This window comes from Mesoplodon bidens (assembly GCF_964165515.1).
Source record: "Mesoplodon bidens genome assembly, chromosome: 2".
Lineage (NCBI taxonomy): Eukaryota > Metazoa > Chordata > Mammalia > Artiodactyla > Ziphiidae > Mesoplodon > Mesoplodon bidens.
Genome location: NC_138177.1, coordinates 168663253 through 168687713, shown reverse-complemented (window position 1 = coordinate 168687713; position 24461 = coordinate 168663253). Strand labels below are relative to the sequence as shown.

General features: G+C 53.0%; 1 protein-coding gene across 1 annotated transcript; it reads right to left on the bottom strand.

Moving 5' to 3' along the window:
* Positions 1-215: 215 nt before the first annotated feature.
* Positions 216-20870, bottom strand: E2F2 (E2F transcription factor 2). Its single transcript, XM_081225634.1, has 7 exons — positions 20608-20870; positions 15100-15205; positions 13305-13524; positions 12323-12481; positions 10664-10778; positions 9048-9240; positions 216-3765 (listed from the first exon to the last, which is right to left on the bottom strand). The coding sequence occupies exons 1-7, from the start codon at positions 20857-20859 to the stop codon at positions 3497-3499; spliced, it is 1314 nt and encodes a 437-aa protein (XP_081081760.1). The 5' UTR covers positions 20860-20870; the 3' UTR covers positions 216-3496.
* Positions 20871-24461: the final 3591 nt, after the last annotated feature.

The window sequence follows — 24461 nt, the reverse complement described above, 5'->3', positions numbered from 1 at the left end:
CACTGATATAGAGGATGGGGTGGAGAAGAATGGGTAGCAGTGAGAATATTAAGGAAGCTACTGAAATTGCTCAGGTGAGAGGTGATGGAGGCAGACGCAAGGCAGGGGCTCACAGTTTAGATCTGGGTGCTGCTAACTTCAGGGTCTTATTGGTGAGATTTCAGGCATGGTACTAAGCCAACGTGGGGAAGGGAGGCTGTTTCTGGGCATAGATCAGCCAGTTGGTCAGAACAGTTTCCACCCCCGACCTGGGAGGGCCAGACCCACACTTGGTAATGACCTTCAGAAAGCACAACAGAGACAAGGGGCCCAGGTTTGTCATTTAATGCCCAATCATCACAACACGTGGAGGTTTACATGGTGCTCATCAAGGCAGGACACAGGGCAAAACCAGAAACCCGGCCAGAGGTGAGTGACCCGAATGGAATCCCAGCAGAGACCAGGGTCCTTCTAGACACATGTGTCACATACAAGGCCTCAGCACTTATCCAGGAGCCAGCAGGCTGGCTGGGCTTCTGCTCACCGAGAGTCCCCATGGTAGGCTAGGGTCCTAGGATGAGGTGGGGACCTCAGGACACAGTGATAAGAACCAGAAAGCTGCTTTCAAACAACCCCCAAAGTCTTTCACTTCAAATGCTTTAAGCCACACAATGCTTGGACGCAGGAGCACCCAAACTCTTTCACTAAAAACTAAACACGGCGCAGAACTGAGGCTGAACACCTGGAAAGAGGAAATAAAGTCAAAACCACGCTCCAGCCAGTTTTAACACCCTCCGCCCTCCCCCTCCTCTTCCCTGTAGCCGCACTGTTCAGACCACAGCGTGGCTGTGGAGGAGAGATGCTACTCTGGTTTTAAGAAATCTCTTTGAATCTCCAACACTACTGCACAATTTAATACTACTGGGTTCCCGGGAGTCCCCGAGCCTTTGATGCCCCTGGGAACATGAGTGACGGGGGTGGAGTGGGGGCTGCCAGAGCGGCTGGGAAATTTCCTGGCAGGAATAGTTTACCTCAGAAAGAAACTGGCTTTTCTTCTACCCTGGTTTTAAAGTTTACCTGGGCCCTGAAGGGAATTCCACTCAAAATGTTTCTTAAAGTACTTGATGGAACTTGGGAGGTTTCAGGAATCACCGGGAAGAAAGAGGCACAAGCTTGTTTCCTACACCAAGCCTGAGGCTTGGCCTGGTGATCCCGCCACTGGGCCAGGACAGGTGTGGAGGGGACAGGACGGTGGGGGCGCCAGCTGCTCTGGATATAGGCCATGGGCCCAAGGGACAGCCTCTCTGTCCAGCCCTTTGGCTGGGCTTTGGGGAATGAGCTTCAATTCTGGCTGGATTTCACCACTAAATTCATTTCCCTTTTCTATGATTTAATTCTAGGAGAAAGCTCTAGACAGAGTCCAAGGCATGGAAGTCAGACAGCTCTGTCCTCAGATATGGCGCATGGCTAGATGGCAGCCCAGCAGAGACCTCACAACAGCCATGCCATCTCCAGCCCCACCCGCCCCAAACCAGATCTCAGGCAGCACCCCTTCCCCCCACCCAAGGGCCAAGGTGGTCCCTTGGCCCTAGGCATGCTGGGCTTCAAAACTGCCTTCTGGGGCTTCCCTGGTGGTGCAGTGGTTGAGAGTCCGCCTGCCGATGCAGGGGACACGGGTTTGTGCCCCGGTCCGGGAAGATCCCACATGCCGCGGAGCGGCTGGGCCTGTGAGCCATGGCCGCTGAGCCCGCGTGTCCGGAACCTGTGCTCCGCAACGGGAGAGGCCACAACAGTGAGAGGCCCGCGTACAGCAAAAAAAAAAAAAAAAAAAAAAAAAACAACTGCCTTCTGATGAGACCCCTGTGTTTAGAGAGTAGAGACCAAAGTCACTTCTGTAAAGCATAAAAAAACTAGCCCTGTTTATAGAGCAGGGTATCTGTGACCATTCCTGAGAGGGCACTAACTTGGGGACCCAGGAAGTTGAGCAAATGACAAGGCCTGACTGTCCCTGGCTGGACATTAGCTCACATTGGACCCCACCCCCAAAGAAGCCCACCTTCCAAGCTTCAGAAGCCAGTAGGTCAGCTCAGGAGCAATCCCATAGAGCCAACTTCATATTTGAAACCAACTTAATGCTACAAACTTAAAAAAATAAAAGTGCTGCCCAGCTGAGCCCCTGAGGAAACCTAGCTCCCTGAGGGTGGGTGGTGGGTCTCTCAGACCACCACCCCTGGCTGCCTCTCTCAGGAAGGCACAGCCTTGGTTCAGCCCAGAGCCCCCCACCCACCCCAAGTTGGGTGGGGGAGGAGAGCTGACTGCCCCATACCCAGCTGGGCTATGGGGACAATGTGGGATGGTCAAGCCTCTGGGGGATGGGGTGAGGCCAAAAGACCTTCTTAGGACCCCAAGCCTGAAGAGGTAACATGAGCCCATCTCCCCATTAGCTGCCAACGTCTGGTCTGCCATGAAGACTCTTCCCTGTCACCCCTTCAGCATCCTGTGACAAAAGGAGCCAACATGCCATCAAGCCGTGGTCACTTCTGTCCCTGGGGGTCTCTGTGAGAGCTGGGGGGAAGGGGAGGTCCTAAAAGAATCACCCCCTTCGACAGATGTAGCAAAAAAATGTCCTTCCAGGGAAGGGGAGGACGATACCAGCAGCTACCAGCAGAGGTGCTTTCTGGCAGTTTCTTATTTTATGCTCACCCTTGTCCATAGTGGGCCTATCTCTACCGCCCAGGTCCTCAGTGTAAAACAGCCCCTGTCCCAGCAAGAGGCAACAACGGAGGAAAGGTGCCCACAGCAGCGGACAGCTGCTTCCATGTTCGTGCCCCAGTTTCCCCGGGAGCTCTTCTGGGCTGACTCCCTGGAACCAGCTCTGGGACACAGAAGACCAGGAATCCTGCAGCCCCCGCTCGAGAGAATTAGGAGGCTGAAGTGCAACTGGCATTCCAGCAGACTGGATGGTCCCCTGAGGCCCAGTCCCCCACTGCTAGGGGGAGTCAGGGAGTTGGCCTGGGCCCCTGCAAGCCCCTGCCTGCCCTTGGACCTGTCTGAGGAGACGTCTTCCTAGGAACTAGAACAACCTCCCTGCTAAAACTCAGGGAAGGCAAACAAACAAAACTCAACCTGAAATAAATACAAAGGCATTAAGTGCTTCTTGATAAACTGAGGGTCCTAATTGCCCCTCTAAAGGCAATTGCAGGAACTCTCCTTGGACCTGGTCACCTCCCCTGTGGCCCTTCACATGAGATCAGAGGTCAGAAGACTGGCTGCGTCTTCCCAGGCCCGGTTTCCATCAAGAAGGACAGGACCCAACCCCTGACAGGCTCCTCCCCCGTATCCTCCACATTTCCCTGACAGCGCTGGCTGGCAGGTGGTAGGTAGGAAAGGAAAAGGGGGGACCCCCATACCCTGAGGGCAGCACCTCGTGTCACATCCTGTGCAGGCAGAGGGCCTGTCAGTCTGCCTGTGAGGAGGTAGAGACTGGAGGGGCTGCCGGGGGGCAGGCAGGGGCCATTCAGTTAATCAGCAGGTCCCCGAGGTCATAGGTGTCGAAGAGGTCACTGATGCCCTCCCCGCCGTCCAGGCCCCACAGGTAGTCATCCTGGTCCAAGGGCGGGGAGAAGCTGATCAGAGGGGAGCTGCACGGCAGCGTCGGGGACAGGAACTGGTCCTCCGTCTGCTGCAGGAGTGGGTGCGGCAGCTCCAGCATGCTGTCGGTGGCCTCCAGGGGGACAAGGGATGGCGGGAGTGGTGGCAGGACCTGCTGGGACGTCAGCGCTGGTGCTGGAGACAAATCGACAAGGGTTACGCCTGATGCTGGTGTCCGAAAGCCTCTGGTCAGACCTCCGAGAACAAAAACAGCCTCTGGTCTCTCCTACCCTGGCTCACGCCTGACAGCACAGGACACCCTGCCCTTTCCCGCCCCAGCTCCAGCAGCCCCCCTCCTTCACCCACACTCTCTCCCCTCCCCTCTCCTGTCTCCACACCCACCCCCAGCTTCTGCAGTCACCCTACACACTTTCAACGTCAAGGTCCTTGCCCCTGAAGCCACTATCTCTTTTTCCTGCATCATCAATTCCCCTCACTCTCCTAGATCATTCCTGTCAACACACAGACATCCTCTAATAACTCTTATCTTTATTATGTTTTTTTGGCCTCACCACGCAGCATGTGGAATCTTGGTTCCCCGACCAGGGATCAAACCCACGCCCCTTGCATTGGAAGCATGGAGTCTTAACCACTGGACCGCCAGGGAAGTCCCTAATAACTCTGATCTTTAAAGAGCATCCTCCCCTGACCTCATGACTCTCTCCAATTACCAGCCCATTGTACTGCTCCCTTTCACAGTGAAGTTTCTTAAGAGTTACCCGTGCTCACTCCCTACTTCCCCACCACTATTCACGCTTCAACCCACTCCAACCTGGGGTCTGTCTGAACCAGTGCCCTCCATGTTGCTAAATCCAGGGGTCAGTTCTCTGGCCTCATCCCATGTGACATTCCAGCAGAATCTGATGCAGTCGTTCACACCCTTCTTCTTGAAACATCTTCACTTGGCTTCGGAGGCACTAGATTCTCCTGGTTTTCTTCCTACCTCTTTGGCTGCTTCTTCTTGGTCTCCTTTCCTGGATCCTCCTCCTCTTCTCAACTTCTAAACCCTGAAGCCCAGGGGCTCCATCCTCCGATTCTTCTCTCCTCTGGCTGCACTCCTCGCCAGGTGATCTCAGCGGGCCCCATGGCTTTAAATCTGTCTCCAGATCTACTGCTCCCAAGTGGATGCCTCTGGCACAGACCCCACCTCCTGGCTCTGGGTTCCTGCTACATCTCTACTTGATGGCTACACTAGGTCAGAACTCAGCATGTCAAAACCAAACTCCGGGGCTTCCCTGGTGGCACAGTGGTTGAGAGTCCGCCTGCCGATGCAGGGGACGCAGGTTTGTGCCCCGGTCCGGGAAGATCCCACATGCTGCGGAGCGGTTAGGCCCGTGAGCCATGGCCGTTGAGCCTCCGCGTCTGGAGCCTGTGCTCCGCAACGGGAGAGGCCACAACAGTGAGAGGCCAGTGTACCGCAAACAAAACAAAACAAAACAAAAAAAAACAAACTCCTGGTCTTCCCCCAAACCTGAGTCTTCCCCATTGTATTTAATGAAGCCCCGCCCACACAGTTGTTTAGACCAGAAGGCCCAAGAATCACCTGTAATCCTGCCATTTCCCCGCATCTGACCCAGCAGCAAGTTCGGTCACCTCCACAACCAAATCAACCCTCTAAGCTGCCCATCTCTCTTCAGTCCCGCTGCTGTGATCTGCAGCTCGCCCCTTCCTCTCACCCAGGCCCCTGCAGAAGCCTTCTCACCAGTCACCTTGCTTCAACTCTTGGCCCTTGCAGTCTGTGCTCTGACTTAAAAATGGCTTAGAGGGACTTCCCTGGCGGTCCAGTGGTTAAGACCCCGCGCTTCCAATGCAGGGGGCGCGGGGTCGATCCCTGGTCGGGGAACTAAGATCCCACATGCCAAGTGACGTGGCCAAAAAAAAAAAAAGGTGGCTTAGAATAAAATCCAAGTTCCCACCAGGACTGAGCAGGCCCGGTGTGACTTGGTTCCGGCCTCCCTTTCTGGTCCCTCTCCCGCCTCCCTCCCATAGCTCACGCTCACCTCTCCAGACACACCGGCCATCACCTACTCTTCAGCACACCAGCTCATTTCCATTTAGAGGTAAGGACGTGATTCCCTACACAGGCATGTGGAGCAGGGCGCCGGAAATCCCCTGCCAAATATACCCTGACGCCCAGAATCTCACCACCTGGGTCGTTCCTTACCAGCCAAGCATTGCTTTGAAAATACAACCATGTCAGTGTGCCAGACTGCCTCGAGCTAGCTGTGTAACTGTGGGCAAGTGACAACGTTCATAGGTCTCCGTTTCCTCACCCCTAAAATGGGGATGATGATTATACCTGCCTCCGGTTGAGGGGCTTAAATGGTAAGTGCAGATAAAGAACAGCTGGTCTGCAGGCCGCCCTTCTTAAAAACAAAAATAGCTCCCATTTCCCAAGGGCTTACTCCGTCAGCTCTGATCTCAAGGAGAGGCCTGTTTCACCTCCTTGGACACTCCAGAAGCCCCAGCGGGAGGCACTGTTATTATGTCTATTTATAGATGAGGAAACTGGAGCTCAAAGAAGCCAATTAAATGTAGTATTTGAATGAAAAAAAAATCAGTTTGTTTAGCACATCGCAGAGGCCTGCGCGTGTTAGAGTATGAAGCCTGGCTTGGGAGTGAGGAAGAGGCTGGGAGCTCAGTCCCTAGCCCCTCACCAGCTATAGGACCCAGCACCTCAGTTTTCCCAGCAGGAGAAATAAGGACCCACCACCCTGAGTTGTGGAAGCAGCAACTGAGCTATCACATGTGAGAGCCTTTACCTCAGGTCCGACCCCTCCCATCCATCCATCCATCCATCCATCCATCCATCCATCCATCCATCCATCCTCTCTCCCTCTTTCTCTGTCTCACTGTGTATCACATCCAGAAGAGAACTGCTCTTTGTAACATCTGTGCCTCCACTGCGCCCTGAATGGCTCATATTCACTTAAATATCTCCAAACCCACACATAATAGGTGTCCAGTTCACACAAGCTTTTAAAAAGTCACATTCACGCTGTATCATCACCTGAAATGCACCCAATAATCACGAGGGGGTTTTATTTAGTGTCCCCCTTTTTGGAGATGTGGGAACAGAGGCTTGGAGGGGTTAAAGTGACTCCCCCCCAGTCACCCCATCATAGGAGGTGAGATGCAGACTCACACCCAAGTGTCCCAGCTGCAGCTCCTGTGCCCTCAGCCACATGTAGGTTTAAGTCAGAAAGTCACAGCCCGGAGGGATGTTCAATGACCCAGGTTCAGATTCGTCCCATTGCAGGTGAGGGAAACGAGGTCTCCAAGCAAGAACGATTCCCCTGGTGGCACCAGAACTAGGACGGGAACCTGGGTCCTAAGACTGTAGTGGCCTCCTCTTTGGACCAGGCCCTTGGTGCTTGTATCTCAGAATGACCCTGCTTCAGGCCAGAACATGGAGCACGTGTGAGTGCACGTGTGTGTGTGTACACCTTCTGGAAAACTTCCTCCTGCTCTTTTCAGCAGGGACATCACTAAGAGACCACATGGCAAGGGTGAAGAGGGGCAGCAAGGGCATGGGCCCTGGCACAGAGCTGAATTCTGGGCTGGCCCCTCCACCTACTGTTCCATAAGCCTCTATCTAGGCTTTTCGGGCCTCAGCCTCTTGACTTGTACAACTGAGGTAAAATCCTTGCCCTTGCTTACGCGGTAGGGTCCTCCACCTCTGCCCAAGGTCTCAGACGACAACTGAAGGTTCTAACTCTGGAGAGCCGTGCACATGTTGACAGTGGAGCGAGAAAGCAGAGCGGGGGAGGAGGAGGGAGAACAGGGTGGGGCACAGGTCTGGACTGGGAGATAGGCACTGGGAGGTTCCCAGAGGGACAGATGGTCGGTTCAGGGAGAGCCCTGGTCCTGGGACCAGGCTGGAACACAGGAGAGATCGCTAGAGAAGAACTGGGAGTCTGGGCTCCTGTCTGAGCTCTGCCACTAACTTGCTGTGTGACCTTAGGAAAGTCACTTGCCCTCTCTGGGCCTCAGTTTATTCATGTGTAAAATGAAGTGTTGAGTTAACTCAGGGGTCAACAAACTTCTGTAAAGGGCTAGATAGTATTTTAGGCTCTACAGGACACGTATGGTCTCTGTCACATAGTCACTTGCCCTACGCCGAACCCCCAACTCTTTAAAAATGTGAAAACTGTTCTTAGGTCATGGGTCATATAAAAACAGGCCGGATTTGGCCTGCAGGCAATAGTTTTATTAACCCTTGAGTTAAAGAAATGGAATCCAATCTGGGTTCTGTGGACACCTGCCTCCACCACCACACACACAAAAAGCCTCTTCCCCCAGACCAGTTCTAGCTCTGCATTTGTTTAAACACTAGGGTTCTATTTAGGGGAATTCTGCTGCTAAGAAAACAAAAGCGGAACACTGGCCTACATGGCCTCGAAGGATCCTGCTGATCTAACCTGATCTCAGTAAAGGGCAAAAACCATTCTGGGGGAGGGGCCTTCATAGGCTCCCATTTCTACTCTTGCCCAACTCCCAGTCTCCCTGGGGAGACCTCGGGGACTCTCCTGCCTCTTTACTCCTTGGCAACGGCCTCATACTACTTCCTGCCCGGCATAGACAGCTTTCAGCTCTACCACCCACCTCCCAGCCACCGTCCTTCCTTGATCTGTTCTGCGCCTCGTGGAGAGAGCCCTGGGCTAGAGGGTGGAGACCAAGGTTCAAGACACATCTCTGCTGCCTCCCAGCTAGGAGGCCTTGGGCAGGTCACATCACCTCTGTTTCAGTTTATCTATCTCTAAACTGGGAAAAATAAAACCTACCTCAAGAACCGCTGTGAGGAGTAATGTGATAATGGATGTACCTGGTACACAGTCGTGGCTAAAACACCTTAGCTATTATCTCCTAAGAAAGTGCTGAGCCTTCCTCAGAAAATCTATAGTTTCCATTTACTATGGGCTTATTGAGTGTCAGGAGCTGCCGTCAGGAGCTGTTACAGAAGTAGCAGTGCTAGTGGCGGTGGCCGTAGTGATGATAATAATAGCTAACAGTTATTGCCAGGCACCGTTCTAAATGCTTTACCTATATTAACTCATTTAATGTTCACAAACTATGAGGTAGGTACTATTAATTACTATGCCCAAAATACAGATGCGGAAATTAAGGCAAAGAAATGTAAAGTAACTTGTCCAAGATCATATAGCTGGTAAGTGGAAGAGGTGGGATTCAAACCCAGGCGCCCCTCTGCCCAGAGCAGCAACAGTCTCCCCACTGAGACAAGGAACGTGCATGTGCTTTATAAAGTGTAAAGGGCAATGCACACGTGTGTGGGAGAAGGACTGTATCCCCTCCTGCTGGGTAGAAGGTAGGTACCCAACAAATGCTGACATGGAAGAGGGAAACTCTAAGGCTGGTCCCTCTCGGCATCCCTTGTCCCTCTGGACAGAGGGTCTCACCTGAGGATGCTGTGGATTCCGTGATTCCAGGGTTGATGCTGCTGCTGGGCTGGGTGGGGTCAGAGCTGGGACTGAGGGCGGAGGTGGAGGGGAGGGGCTCCTTGGCAGGACTGTTGGGCTCCTGCACCTCTTCTGGGCACAGGTAGACTTCGATGGGCCCCTGCGTGCTCTTCAGATATATCTGAAGGTTCTCCTGGAGAAGGAAGAGAAGCCAGGTCATGGCTCTGGGCAGCTGGACTTACTCATGGCTCAGTGGGTATGGACGGACACATGAGGCTCTCACCGTCCATATGAGCATGCTCGGCTCCTGAGCTGGGTGCTGAGCCTGCCCCATGTGGTCTGTGGTAGACATCTGTCTGGCCCCGAGACCCCCTTCTTTTAGGGAGAGTGCCTTGATTTTCCTTTGGGAAATCACTCCTCCCCCACTCTCAGGCCTGAGCTGGTATCATAAAAGCTATCTTTGCCATGGCAAGGGGAGAGCCCACCTGGGAATGGAGTTGGCACAGAAAATGGCAGAGTGAGATGGAGAGTGTGAGGCCAACTTTACAACACGGTTTGAGCCTCTGCATCCAGCCTTGCCTGCAATCCCCAAATCTCCCCCTGGACCTGTCACTTGGTTCCCCCCGGGTCCCCCTCACTTAAGCCAGTCGGAGTTGGCTTTCTGTTATTTGTAACCAAAAGACTGATACTTGGCTTTCCTGCCCTTGCCTCCTGCCTGCCTCGTACCCGCAGCTTGAGCCACAGCCGGCAACGCACGTGCTGCTGCCGATCGCATTCAGGTGTCCACGCCTGCGCCCAGGCAGTCCCTTTGCCTGCCCCTACGGGCCTTAATGTTTTTCCACTAAACAAATTATTTCTGGAGCCTTTATCAGACTCTGGGCTGGGGGTACCACATGGGTGGAACACGGCTTTGTGGAGGTTACACTCTAACAGATGAAGCAGAACATAATTACATAATCACCAATATATCCCGGCAAATGGAGGTTAAGTGCGATGGAAAAGAACACGTGGTTATGAAGTCTGGAGGTAATCATGGAAGGCTTCTTGAGGAGGTGATGTTCAAGTTGCAACCTGTAGGATGAATAGCCGTAAACCAGGCAGAGAGAGGGAAGAGCATTTCGGCTGGAGGGAATAGCGTGTGAGAAGGTCTTGTACTGAGGTCGAGCTTAGTGTGGTGGGGAAACGGCAGGCAGGTCAGTGTGGCTGAAGTAGAGACAGAAGCGGGTCAGCATGCGAGAGGAGGTGGGTGAGGTCAGAGCACAGACAGCCTCATAGGGAGTGTAAGAATTTTGGTCTTTAAACTAGGTTAACATGGAAGGATTACTGTGAGTACTGACACTGCTGTGCGTGAGTGCACGTGTGCATGCACATGGGAACGCAGGGGCTGGTGGGATGCGGAGAGGAACCAGGAACAGAGATTTTCTCAGGCTGGTACCTAATGCCTGATACCCTTTCCAGCTTCCGCCACTTCTGCCCCAGCTCGGAGACCATCAGTCTTGCCATGGCCACCAGCATGGACCAGGGAAGCTTGGGACTAGGCAGTGCCAGGAACGGAGCCTGCAGAGCTGTCTGGAATGTTCCTAACCCTGCTCTCCGCTAAATGCTTCCCCTCTTACCTCGCTCCTGTCAGGCACTTCCAGTCTCGTCTGCGGAGGGGCCTTGACAGCGATCACCGTCTGCTCCTTAAAGCTGCCCACAGCACGGATGTCCTGGTAAGTCACGTAGGCCAGTGTAGGGGCAGGAGAGTCAAGAGAAGTGACTGTCTGGTCAAAATTAAAACTCCCGGCCTACCCGGAAGGGATCTAACCCACCTCTCAAAGACTCTGAACACCCCAAAACTGTAACCTGTTCTTTTAATCTCATAAGCTACCTTGGACCCCTTTAGAAATGGAGGTATGAATCATTAAAAAAAATGCTGCCTTATATCAACTTTTTACATAAAGGCTTCATCTGCCAAGCTAGATTTTTAGCTCCGAGAGGGCAGGAAGACGTGTCTTTTTTCTTTATATTTCTCACAATGCCTACTATCCTTCCAGAAATACAAGGTCAGATCCAAATACCAATTAGATGGTCCAACCATTTGGAAAAAGTATATGTAAAGCCATTGCCAAGTCTATGCTCTTTGACCTCATTGTTTCAATCCTAGGAATCTAACCTAGGGAAATAAGTAAAAAACTTGGGAAAAGTTTCTATCTATAAAGATATTTGGGACTTCCCTGGTGGCACAGTGGTTAAGAATCCTTCTGCCAATGCAGGGGACATGGGTTCGAGCCCTGGTCCGGGAAGATCCCACATGCTGCAGAGCAGCTAAGCCCGTGCGCCACAACTACTGGAGCCCGCACACCCTAGAGCCTGAGTGCCGCAACTACTGAGCCCACGCACTCTAGGGCCCACGTGCCGCAACTACTGAGCCCATGTGCTGCAACTACTGAAGCCCGGGTACTTAGAGCCCGTGCTCCGCAGCAAGAGAAGCCACTGCAATGAGAAGCCCGGGTACCGCGACAAAGACCCAGCGCAGCCAAAAAATAAAAAAATAAAAATAAATAAAGATATTCATCACAATGTTGCTTTATAAAACAGAAATCTAGGATTGATCTAAATGCCCATTCTAGGCCTTATCAACAAACCATAGTGGTCTGAGTAGGACATTCTCAAACCACTTAAATATTCCCTGGCGATCCAGTGGTTAGGACTCTGCACTTCCACTGCAGGAGGCACGGGTTCGATCCCTGGTCGGGGAAGTAAGATCCTGCAAGCCGTGTGGTGTGGCAAAACAAAAACAAACAAACAAACAAAAATATATATGATGTCAAATGATACGAAACTGCTGTTTTTATAAGTGAAAAAGAAAAAAGGTCCAATATCAGCAATTTCATGTGGATCAACCAAATAGGAAGGATATAAAAACCACCTATGGTAGTATACTAAGTAGAGAAAAGCAGAATATAAAACGCTGTATACAGCAGGTACACACAGTATTTAAATAACACACACCCTGTGTATAGCTAAGGAATGATGGCTGTGTTCGGGTGGCAGCTCTTTTTCCTTTTCTCCATTTTCCAGACTTACAGAAATGTACTTGTCTTATTTTTATAATGAGAAAGTAACTTCAAGAGACCCAAGAGGAAAAGCCACTGAGGAAGGAAGAAACAGATATGCCAGAACCCTAGGGTGGATCAGTCCCTGCAGGGAGGTACTGCATCAACTCTGGGTAGTTATGAGCATGCAACAGGCCCCCTGCTCCCGGACCCCTTCCTCCCAACCAAAGAGGATATCTCTTGTTGGCCTTGTCCTCCGTCAGGTGCTTGAAGTGCAGAGAGCAGCTCTGGATGAGCTGGTCCAAGGCCTGCTCCATGCTCATTAGCTCCTTCAGCTCCTGCCCCAGCTGCTGCTGCTTCCCAGGCCGGGTGGGGTCTTCAAACAGTCCTCTGCCTCTGGGGACAGAGCAGTCCCCCAGTGTCAGTCTCAGTCTACATCCAGGGACCCCAACCCCAGGGCTGCTGTGCAAAGCTGCACAGACGGTGTGGGCAAAACTCCAGGAAGAGGCCATTCACATGGTCTATGATGGTGCCTCCTGGCTTGTACAAATCAGTGGTCCTGCCTAGCTCCCAGGGAGCTGCCAGGGATTGGAACTTGATGTTTGGGGGTTGGGTTAGGGAAAAGAAACAAGTCAGGGCCTGACACCACTTTTGGGGGGCTTTCAACTCTACCCACCCTATGCCCCAGGCTCCCCCAAATGGCAGGGAGCTGGAGTGACCTCACTCCTGACTTCTCTGCCTGTGTTCTCTTAGAGTTCACGCCAGGGGTTGCAGGTCTGTTCTTTAAGACCTTATAGAAGTGAGGAACGGAGTCTGTAGTACTTATATCTCAGCTGGAAGGAGTCTGGGTTACTACTGCGCAGATCCCAGAGGACTTTCCTAAGTTAGAAGAGGGCAATATTGGGACCCCTGACTAAAGAGGATCTGGGGTCCTCTTAGCCTTTACACGTCCTGTAAATCATTCTCCGACCCTGCCATGCTCTCCTAATACTACTTCAGCATATACACCTGCTCTTCCGTCCCCCCTTAAATACATTGGCTCCACCCGCAGCATGTAAGCTTATTGGATGTTGCCCTTCATTTCCCCCGCCAGCACTTGTGCCCATTGGATGTTGCTCTCAGGCCCACCCCCTACATTCACAACCTCAGGATGTTGCCCCTGGCTCCACCCACAGCACGCGCACTCATTGGTGCCATCGGCCCCAGCCCAGGCACTCACACCCACTGGATGTTGTTCTTGGCCTTCTTGCGGATGAGCTGGATGCCCTCCAGCACATTGGTTATGTCGTAGATGCGCCGCTTCTGCACGTCCAGCACCTCAGCAGCCCAGTTAAGGTCCAGGACCCCATCCTCAGACTCGCTCAGGAGGTAAATGAATTTCTTGGTGAGCAGCCCCAGCGACGTGTCATAGCGAGTCTTCTCCCCAGGCGACTTGGGGGCTGACGAGGAAAGGCGCTCAGCCACTGCTCAGAGGGGGCCCCCTGGGGAACTTCCTCCATTGACCTGGACCCGCTTTCCAGTTTACACCCTCCATGTAAGCACCCACTTTCCAGTTTACAGAGCACTGGGAGGGAGGGGGTCATTCACCACCATTGTTCAAACAGGGAATCTGATAACTAGAGAGGCAAAATGACTTGCTTAAGGTTTCACAATCGGGGGCAGCGTCGGGGCTGGAAACCAAATATTCTAACTCTTGGTTCGCACCTTTCCACCAAAGCTCAGGGCAGCCATACCGCCACCACCACTAACAACAACAAATGCGTACTGTGTGTAGCTCACTGTTCTAAGCACTTTCCATATACAACACATTTAATCCTTACAGCACCCTATAAGTTTGGTGTATAACCATCCCCATTTTACAGGTGAGAGTACTGAGGCACAGACAGATTAAGTAACTTGCTCAACTCACTCAGCTAGAAAGTGGCAAAGCTGGGACTTAAATCCAGGCAGTCTGGCTCCAGAGTCTCCCTTCCTAACCATTACCCTATCCTGCCAGTTATGTCAGGAATTTGGAATTAGGGTAGGGAGGGAATGACAACAACATGTTTATAGACATGTTTTTTTCTTCCCTTCCAGTTTTATTGAGATATAATTGACATACGGCACTGACATACAGACTTGCTCTTTCTTTCTATGTGTCATGCAATGATTATCTGAGAGGAATCAGTCCTGTTATGTCACATGTGGCAGGTTCATGAAAAAGGTCCCTTTCTTAATGAGGTCGATGTCACAAGACCACATCTCAGCTGCAGCATCTTAAACCACAAGAAGACTTTTGCAATCTAGTGACTTGCAAGTCATATAGCAAGTTAATGGCTAAACTAGTTCTGGAAGCTGAATTTTAGAGAGTCTCAGATTCCTCTAGAAGGGGACTTTAGAATCCCTTAATAGATAGACAGCAAGTATTTGGCACGCAGACAGTGTTGTCAATTTTTGCATTCATGGCAGACATTACTAACTGATTAGTGCACTTGGGATCCTTCAACAAAGAGCTCTGGGCAGCCTCTACTAATCAGCTGGAGAGGAAACTTTCTTGCTATTCCTGATCTAGCTGCGCCTTGCTTTACAGATGAGACAGCTAAGATTCACAGAAGAGGAGTGACCAGACCCTCAAGCTTACCACCCAATAACATACCTTCTTTATTAGGTCTCTGTCCCCCCAAATTAGAATTCCTCCCTAACGCAGTTGCTTAAACTCCCTCCCAAACCAGAATATTGACTGAAAATATCAAGAGGCAGAAACTGGGCCCTGGTCCTGACTCCACTGACTAGCAGTGTGACCTTGGGTAAGTCACTGAAACTCTGAGTCTCCAGTTGCCTCATCAGTAAAAGGGGGATAATCCACCTGCCTGGCAGGATCCAGTGAGAAGGCACAGGAAACTGCTGTGTAAACCAGAAAGTGTGCTACAAATATTAGCCCTGGTGATCTGGGCAGGGCTGCTGCCCTCTGCCCCTCCCCACCCCACCTCCAGTCTCCTGAACCTGCCCTTAGATGACCCATCGGCGTGGCTTACTTTTGGGGCTGGGGAGACCATCCACTCTAATGCACTTCCGCTTGGGAGTTCGGAATTCAGGGACCACAGGCTTCCCGATCCCCTCCAGGTCCAGCTTTCTTTTGGCCTTGGGGAGAGAGGGGAGAGAGGCAGAGTTTGAGAATCATTCGTCCTTTAGCTTCTCCCCGACTTGGGGCCAAAGCACTGAGGCCACCAGCAGCCACCGCCTGCCTCAATTTGCCACCAGTCCTGGGTGACAAAAATCACTGTACCTGGTAAGGAAATATCAGTGACCTGAAAAATCAGCTTTCAGGGGAAGGAAGTCCTTTCTGAGGGGCACACAACACTCCCATCTTCCGAGGCCCAGGCACTTGAGACTACCAAAGCCAGTCTGGGTTTTAATTCAGGGTTCCTTAATAACTGGACCTGACACCCGCCTCTCTAACCCCCTCCCCCAGGATGATACAGGGAGGAAGGAGAGGGGAGGGCCTAAAGCACATCAGGCCGGGGAGAGCCCCCGCATCTCCACTGCAGAAGCAGCTGGCTCAGCCAGACTGGGTGCCCATCACAGCCTCACAGCTGGCCCTTATCAGGGTGGGGCTGGGCATCCGCCCAGGCCCAGGGGACTTCCTGGCTCAGTGCCACACCCCAGGGAGGTGTCCACATCGGGAAGCAGTGCAAACATCCCCCACCCCCCGTTTGGGCTCCAGCTCAAGGGCCCCAGGGCCTCCTGAATAGACTCTATTTGCCATTCTTTCTTTGCTGAGAGGGGCAGACAATGAATCCTTCCCCTGTGTCTTAAGGACAAGCAGCTGAGGTCCCCCTGCTCCCCCTCCCTGTTCCCGCCAAGCTTGGGAAACACCTGCTGGGGAAATCAAACCACAGACCCATCTGCTCCTCTCCACCCCACTGCCACCCGGCCTCAATTACGCCCAGCTTCTGGGCTGGCCCGGAAGGGGCCTCTCTCCTTGTTAGGGCTGGTCAGAGGCAGGGCTGGGGCACTGGGGCACAGGTCAGAGACCCAGGCGTGAATCTCCCTGCTCCTTCACGGGCTCGCTGTGTGACTTGAGGAAATGCTCCACATCTAGGAGCCTCAGTTTCCTCCTCTGTAAAATGGGGTGGAAAATACCTACTGCCAGGGGCTGTTGTAAGGATTCAAGGAGATAACTTTTGTAAAGCACTCAACCTGTGGCTCAGCATTCAGTAGGTGTTCAGGAAATGCAGAGTCCCTTCCCTAAAATCCAAATTCGGCCTCTTCCTAGACAAACTATTCTGGGGGTCACTGAGCCCATTTCCTTCTTCTTCCCTTCCCCCAGTCACCCAGACACCCCTACCTTAGTTGGGACAGAGAGGTCTATTTTAACTTTTGATGGTGAGGTCATGCTCAGCAGGGCTGAGACTTCTAACCGCTGCTGAGCACAGGTGGGCTGACACGTGTGGGAGGTAGTGATGGCTCTTCCTGTTGTCAGCTCCCTTCCCCCTTCTCATGCCTCCTTCAGGAAGTCTTCCTGGACTGATTTGAGGAGCCCTGCTCCTTGGTTGGAGGAGCCTGGATAAGAGGATCCTCCCCTCCACCTCCACCCAGGCCTGGACATGATCCAAACACCACATCTCCCTGCTCATTCCTCTTTAAGTCCTTCTGGAAAATATTCCTTTTCTAACCTGCCAGCCGGTGAGATGCTAGATTCTAGGGAAAGTGACCTGCTCTAGTCCCATCTTGTTTAGAGGAAAAGTCCTAATCATTCACTGAGACCTTCCACCTGCCCTAGACCAAGCCCCAATGTTCATCACCTCACTGAATCTTCCCAACGCCACGAATCCCAATTTTACAGCTGAAGCAACTGAGACCTGGTGAGCCCAGGACAAGGAGAGGAAGGGAAGTCAGGCTGAGTTCTACCTGAGGCAGAGGTGGCAGCCCAGAGTCGCCCCAGCCCCACTCACCTTCACCTGACGGAAGCCAGCCCCTACTGAGTTCACAGAACACACCAGGAAGAACCTCACTACCTGCAGAGCGGGGAGCAGGGGAGGACCTTGAACAGAGTACCTGCGCAGGGCCTATCACGTGCTCATCAGTCCTAACTCAGCACTGCACTCTCTCTTGGTGGATGAGAAATGGAGACTCATAGAGGTTAAGCCACCACGTGCCCAAGGCCACACAGACAAAGAGCAAAACCAGAGTTTGAACCCAGATCTGTCTGACTCCAAAACCAGGTATCAGGCTGTTCAGCTCCATCCCATACACGTTGCCCCAGAACTTGCTGAAATTTGAGCCAAGGCCTGGTTATGTCCACCTGCCCCCATCACTTTACTTCACACAGACACACACACACTGGCCCCCTCCCTCTTCTTCCTCTCCTTCACCCTTATCCTGCACTCTCAGGGTCCCTAAGCAGAAAACTGTCCCCCACCTGAGGACATCTCTCTGACACCTTTGAGCACTGCCCAGAGAAAAGTCAGCTCATCATGGATGGGCCTGAGCCTGCAGAACAGAAGTGGCAGAGAACAAGCCTAGGAGGACAAGGACCAAGGAGAGGCTGAGCACAGGCCTTGGAGTCAGAGCTGTCTGGGTTCCCATCCAGGCTGGGTGAGCTGGGCAAGTCCGCTGGCCTCTTGAGCTGCACCTGTAAAAGGGGGCTGCTGTGCTCCTCCCTCCTGGAGGATTCAGTGAGGGGGCAGCAAGGCGCTTGCTCACACGGGGGAGCTGCGATCACTAATGCACCAGGGCCACCAGCGAGGGGGAGGTTCAGGGCTGAGCTGACAAGCGTGGGGGACGTGCTGAGGGCAAAGGCCAGCTCGACTCCAACCTGACCCTCTTAGGCAGCCCCTTTGGCTGTTTCTTAAAGGCCTGGTTAAGATTCAAGCCCACCATGCCAACCCCGAGGGAGAAGAACGGAGCTCCTATCTCAGGCAGCCCTAGAAGTGACAGGGCCAGAGGCCCCAGACACCACCCCCTTGCAGGCAGCCAGGTGAGGTAACCGGGGCTCAGAGGCGGGGAAGTGACTTGCCGGAAATCACACAGGGAGTGGAGCCAGGTCTCTCCTAAGCCCTAAGTTAGGCGGTGGGGGTAGGAGCCAGTGGAAGGAGTTAAGAGCCTTGCTTCCAGATCCGCCTCACGGCGGCCTGGGAGGGACTCGCTGCCTTGCCTCCCTAAGCCTACATTTCCTCATCTGACCCACCTTGTACGGTTGTTCATTAAAATGTTCATTTTCTTCCCTGGTGCTCAGAGGAAATTTGGAAAAGACAGACAATGAAAAGAAAAGGAGAACTCTGCAGAATCCCACCCTCTTCACAGGTTCCTGTAGGAATGACACAGAGCGAGGCCATGTGCCCGGCTGGGCAGGAGCATCCCACGCCTCCTCCAGAGGTGCTGGAAGGAGCTCTAGTCAGGGAGTGAGGAGACCTGGGTTCCCGCCTTCACTCTGCCGTTGATCTTGGTCGCCGTCCCTGGGCAGTGCCTAAGGTCCCTTTAAACAGCAGTTCCCCAACAAATCCTGCTCACCCTGCACTTTGCAGCCTGGGCACAAAACAAGTGGCCACACCCAGGGTTGGGTTTGGAGCTGCCCCAGGTCACACCCTGTTAAAATGAGTAAGCAGGGGGCCAAGGCCTGCCCACCGGGTTTGGGGGCACAGGGCAGCCGGGGACTGACAGGAAAGGGGGCTCTGGGCCCCAGAGGCCTTTAGAGTGGTCTGATGCAAAGAGATGCTCCCACGTCTTGGCTTAGGACTTGGACAAGTGACTTCACATCTCTGCTCAGGTTCCTCATCTGTAAGATACCTCATCCCGGGCATCTTGGCATCTTGACCAAGATAAGGAATGTGAAGAGTGCCAAGCAGTGCCTGGCACACGAGAGGCATTCAGTAAAAGAGCCATTCTTGCTGTGATCACTGAGCCCCTCCGGGAGGGAGGTACAGACAGATGCACTCAGCTCCTCTGGGAGGGAAGCAGTTCAAAACCACAGCTGTTACTGAAACTCTGCCGGGTCTCCTGAAAGCAGCTGGCCAGAGGAGAGACTGGGCCCACCACTGAGCACCCTCCCTGGGGGCACCCAGCTCCTAAATCACGTGGTACTGGGGAAAGTCAAGGCTGCAGAGAAGAGACTAATGATAACCTGCCTTGTGGGTCATATATCTCCCTATATGATCTTGGACAGGTCACATCCCCTCTCTGAGCCTCAGTTTCCCCCTGCAACATGGAGCTACTAAAACCATCTACTTCATAGGGTAGAACCAGTCTATTTTAGACTGTAAAATGCTTAACTAAAGATAGGTAAAAACTCCCGGTTATCCTTGGCTGCTTGACTTGTAAAACAGGAATAGCACTCCTGCTGCCTTCCTCCTAGTTGGAAATAATGTACAGGAAGGGGTTCTGAAAGTTTAAAGCCTTGAGCATTGGCAAAGCAGGATTCCAGTAGCAGGGAGTGGGGCTCTCTGCCTGCAGCCAGCGGTGGCTGGAGGCCAAGGCTGCTGATTGACACAGGTCAGATCAGTGCCTCTAGGGCAGAGGGGTTGGTCTTCTCCCTGTACTTGAACTTAACTCACCACTCACAACAAAGCCAACCTACAACATCCCCATCTCCCCTTCCTGGATCCTGCTTCCAAAACCCAGGACCTGGAAGAGACTTGAGATGAGTTAGTCCCACAGCTACCCCGTGCACGCACACATTTTCAAGACAAGGAAACTGACGCCCAGACCAGGGCCAAGACTTGTCCAAGGACACACAGTGAATTAGCGGCAATCAGGACCAGAAATCAGGCTCCGTAACTATCACCCCCACCTCCCAGGGCTCTTCCAACTCCACCCCACCCTATGGTTGTTTCGATTCTCATGGGCTCCAGGAATTCCACTCCCAAAAAACACACCCTGTGCCTGGTGCCACCACACGTTGGGCCCTCCCTGGCAACGGTCCTGCGGCTTTGAGAAAAGAGCAGTCAATCTGAACAGGGACCTCAGAGGGCTGCCCCCACCTTGCACCTGCTACTGGCTGTCTGGGACACAGGACTGGGCCTGGGGGAGGACCTAGGGCAGATAATTGGGAAAGAGTTGGCTGGATGGAAAATTAGGAGTCTCAGCCAAACTGGACCTGAGAGACCTCCCCCTATTTTAAAGCCCCCATGGTATCCCCAGGCTCAGTTCTGTGCTTGGACAATAGCAGGTGCCCAGTACTGGTTTCTGGGCCAAACAATGAATGAAAGAATGAATGAATGACAGCAAATTGACTCCGTAGACTTCCCCAAGGTCACAGGGTGCACCGGGGGTAGGGCGTTGGGTCTCCACACTCCTGATCCAGTGCTCATTCCATTCCACCCCAACGGATGAGGTTATTTCATCCCAAGTCTGAAAATGAAAGGCTCTTCTACTTAGATATTGGGGCAATGGGCTGTTCTGGAAGCTGAAAGCTCCCCTTCTCCCTCCCCAGACTCGACCTGCCTCACTCAGACTAGCTCCCAGGCGTCCCTCCCGCCTTTCCCACACCCGTAAAAGCAGAGAGGGAAGCGGTGCGGGGGCGGGGGGGGTGTCCCCAGCATTACCGGCAGCCGGCCAGCAGGCACGCATCGCACAGCTTGGCCCTCCGGTCCGTGGGGGGTGGCGTCGAGGCAGGTGCCCGGCGCCGCAGCGGGAGGCACAGTCTGCGGGTACAGCTGGGTGTAGTAGGTGGTGGTGGCCGGGCAGAGCTGAGGGCTGCTGAGGCCGGGCGGCCACAGCTCCGTGGGGCTCATCGCGGGCAGCCCCTTGGGGGGTGGCCCCGCGGCCGGAGACAGGTCCCGCGGCCCTCGCAGCATGGCGAGCGCAGCGCCCCCCTCCCCAGCCGGGCCTGGCGCGCCCGCCGGCACCTGCGGGCTTCGGAGCCCGCGGCGGCTCACACGGCCCGCGGCATGGCGCGGAGGCCGGGCAAGGCCGGACCCTCCCCTCCTGGCCCGCCGCCGAGCCGGGCAGTGCTTGGAGATCGCCGCTTGGAGATCGCCCCGCGCCGGCGGCGGCGGCGGCGGCGGAACGGCCAGGGGATACCCCGCCGCGAGGGCTGCTGCGACCAGCAAGGGCCCCGCGCCCCCAAAGGCTTCGGCGCCTGGGGTCTGGCCCGTTCGGGAGTGGTCTCTGGGATGCCCACGGGCTCAGCAGAAACGAGATGCGCTCGGACGGGGGAGGGGGACCGATTGCACCGACTCCCTCTCGCCTCGCTCTCGAGTCCTTGAGCTTTTCTCTGCCTTTTTTTTTTTCTGCTTTTTTTTTTTTTTTTTTTTTTTTTTAGCGCGAAACTGCGTGCCGCGAAATTCGGATCTCCCGCGGAAAATGCCGCGCTTCGGTTGGTCGCTGCAACAGGCACAGGCTCCACCCCCCGGAAGGACCCGTCCCCGAGGCGGTGATTGCAACACGAGCTGGATACTTAAAGGGGACGCCACAGCTGCTGTCGCCCGGCGCCCGCCCGCGCTGACAGCCAGAGAAACAGACTGGGAGGGTGGTTCCCTCACAGAGCTGAGGACTGGGCCCGAATTCCCTGGGGGGTGGGGGGAACATTTTGGCGCGGAGTCTTGACCAGAGCCCAGACCCAGCAGTACATTGCCCAGGCCACAGACCTTTTGCTAGTTTGCATTATAGCTCAGCCAACGATAACATATAGGTATTTATATCGTTTTTCCCCCCGCTAAAATGAAAGCCAGGAAACTGTTCTCTTTCTTGGCAAGGGGGCTGAGGGACGGAGCCTAACGTTTATACCTCTTCATAGGGGGATACTAACGTCAAGTGAGTGCCCACAGTATACCTAGCACTCTGGAGATGATTGCGTCTTATTTAATTTGATCAACAGTCGTCAGAAGAGGAAAGATGATCTTCGTGGTAAAGATGGACAGTCTGAGAGGCTAGGTAACTTGCCCAGGGTCACACAGAGAGATTCACTGATGTGAGATCTGGCAGTTCAGTCTGGGACAGGCCCGGTCCTGAGCCCTTGCTTGTTCCAATAAGAGGCTCCTCCCCTGCTCGCCCAAGCTGTGCCCCTTGCAGGCTTGGGTGGGGGTCCAGAGTGCACAGTTCTGATTTGTTCGCAGTTGTATTCCCAGAGCCCAACACTCAGTAAATATTTGAACATCTCCAGGTTTCTCCTCAACAATCCTTTTGTCACAGGTCTTCCCTCCCTCATTGCCGATAATACATTTACATTCCTCATCTCTCCAGTTTAGAGAGAGGTCAAGGCTCAGAGAAGTGACCTTGGCTGGTGAGTGGCAGAGCTGCTAAAAGCTGCTTCTTAATTCCAGGTCTGCTGATTCCTGCCTGGTGCTGTGTGATTTTTCTGCAAGGTTGAGCCTGGCATTCAGAGCACTTCCAGAGTCAGTCCCCAGCTTAATACCTGATCCTCAGATCTGGAGGGTGAGGTGGCAATAATGCATAGTGGTGAAGCACCCAGACCTTGAAGTAGACAGCCCTGGGTTCAAATCCAGGCCTGGCCACTTTGCTAAATGTGTGACCCCAGGGAAGTTTTGTAAACTCTCTGAGCTTGGTTTTCTTATCCCTTACCACTCACTTCATAAGGTTGTGGGGAAATCTCATGAGATAATGCATGTAAAGCACTCAGCACAGAGTGTGGGTCATGAGGAACCCCAAGAAATGGCAGCTGTGGTTACATCTCTAGCCTTATCTCCAGTACACAGACCCCTTTACTCCTGTCTACACATTTCACTGGTCTTTCATGGCCCAGCTTATTTATTTATTATTATTATTATTTTATTTGAAAGAAAATAGACTTTATTGCCCAGCAGTTAAAACCATTTGAACATGTATTTTTCTACATAACTTATTGTGAGGTGATCAGTGTTCACTAAAATATTAATTTTCATCATTTGCTTCAATTCATGTCTTCTTGACCAATTCGTCATTTTTCTTTCCAAAATACTGTGTGCCACACCCTTCAGGCAATGAAGAAGTTTTAAACACCACAGCCGGGGACTTGAACATTCATCTGCAAGTCTCTATACGCTTATTACATGCAGTTGTGCTCCCAGTGGTTTTCTCACAGCCATCCTCTACAACAAGTTTTTGGAAAACACTTATCATGAAAACCTTCATTCACCTTCAACTCATAGGCTCTGTTGCACCTTGAAGAGCCTGGTGACAGGCCTCCAGGCGCTGCTGCCCTGCCCACACAGCTGATGGTGTCTCTGATGCCTTCTTTCCTCAGTGGCCACATGGGAAAAAGCTTCATAGCCTAGTTTAAACATCACCTCCTCCAGGAAGCCTTCCCTGCCTGCCTCCCCTCTCCCAGTCAGAGTGCCTCTCGCCCTCTTTGGACACGTCGTGTGTTCTGCCTCAAAAAACAAGGCTTTGTTTTCATGCCTTGTTTATCTGTTGGGTTCTAAGCTCTCTCAAGGGACCAGGTGGTATCTCTCTCTGAATGCCCCTCAGCATCTACGGCCTGGCGTGGCATACAGAAGATGGGAAATAAATATTGATTAAATGATTCATTCATCTTCCCAGCAAAGAGTGGCAGAAGTTAATGAGATTTGAAGTCAGAGGCTCAGCAGGCCCAGATTCAAGTCCCACTCCCCACCTGCCATCTGAGCGCCGCTGGACAGGCTGCTGCTCTACCTCTCAACATCAATTTCCTCAACCATCAAATATCAATAATGCTTCCACTTGGCCGATGTCACAGGACTTCAGGGTTATCATTAAGAGGATGATGGTGATGATGACCGTTAATATTTACAGAACCTACTGTGTGCTGGGCTCCAAGCACTTGGGCATCTCCTCTGATCCTCACGTCGCCCCTCTGAGACAGGCACTATTATTAACCCCATTTTACAAATGAGGGAAACTGGAAGGAATTGTGGCAGCGTACGTTTGGGGAAGGAGCAGGGCCCCAGGGCCAGGAAGGGAAATGGAGGTGGCAGGGTGGGGCTGGGACGAAAGAAGGGAGCCAGCAAGGGGGCCGTGAGCCAGCTCTCCATGGTTGAGAGCCGGGCAGCTGGGGCTGGCTTTAGAGTTTCACCGCCTGGGAACTAATTCCTGCCAGAGGTGTGAGAGGCAGATCTGCACTGGGTCACCCTGAACGTGAATTCCTGGCACATCCATTCCTGGCGTAGGGCTCTTAGGTTGCTGGATCTCTCTGAGCCTCAAATTACTCATCTTTGAAATGGGAATGGCAAAAGTGACCTTTCCATTTACCATGAAGATTCAATAAGGGATTGGTTATAAAGTCCTCAGACGGGTGCATAGCAGGTATTTAATATATTTTCACTGAGATTTGTGTGAGATGGACTGGAGAGGCCCTCACATGGAACTGAATTAAAATACTTGCAGTTTTCCCTTCATGCCCTACACTCTCCCATTTCCCAGGCTTGGCATCCACGGCTCCATATCCACAAGGCCTTTTCTCCCTCCCAACCCCATGTGACAA

Excerpts from the sequence above, each read along its gene's own strand:
- E2F2 (XM_081225634.1), bottom strand. The coding sequence starts at position 20,859 with ATGCTGCGAGGGCCGCGGGACCTGTCTCCGGCCGCGGGGCCACCCCCC. Across the intron at positions 15,206-20,607 it reads TGCCTGCTGGCCGGCTGCCG|GCCAAAAGAAAGCTGGACCT; the intron begins GTAATGCTGGGG and ends TCTCTCCCCAAG. Across the intron at positions 13,525-15,099 it reads TGGTCTCCCCAGCCCCAAAA|CCCCCAAGTCGCCTGGGGAG; the intron begins GTAAGCCACGCC and ends TTTCCTCGTCAG.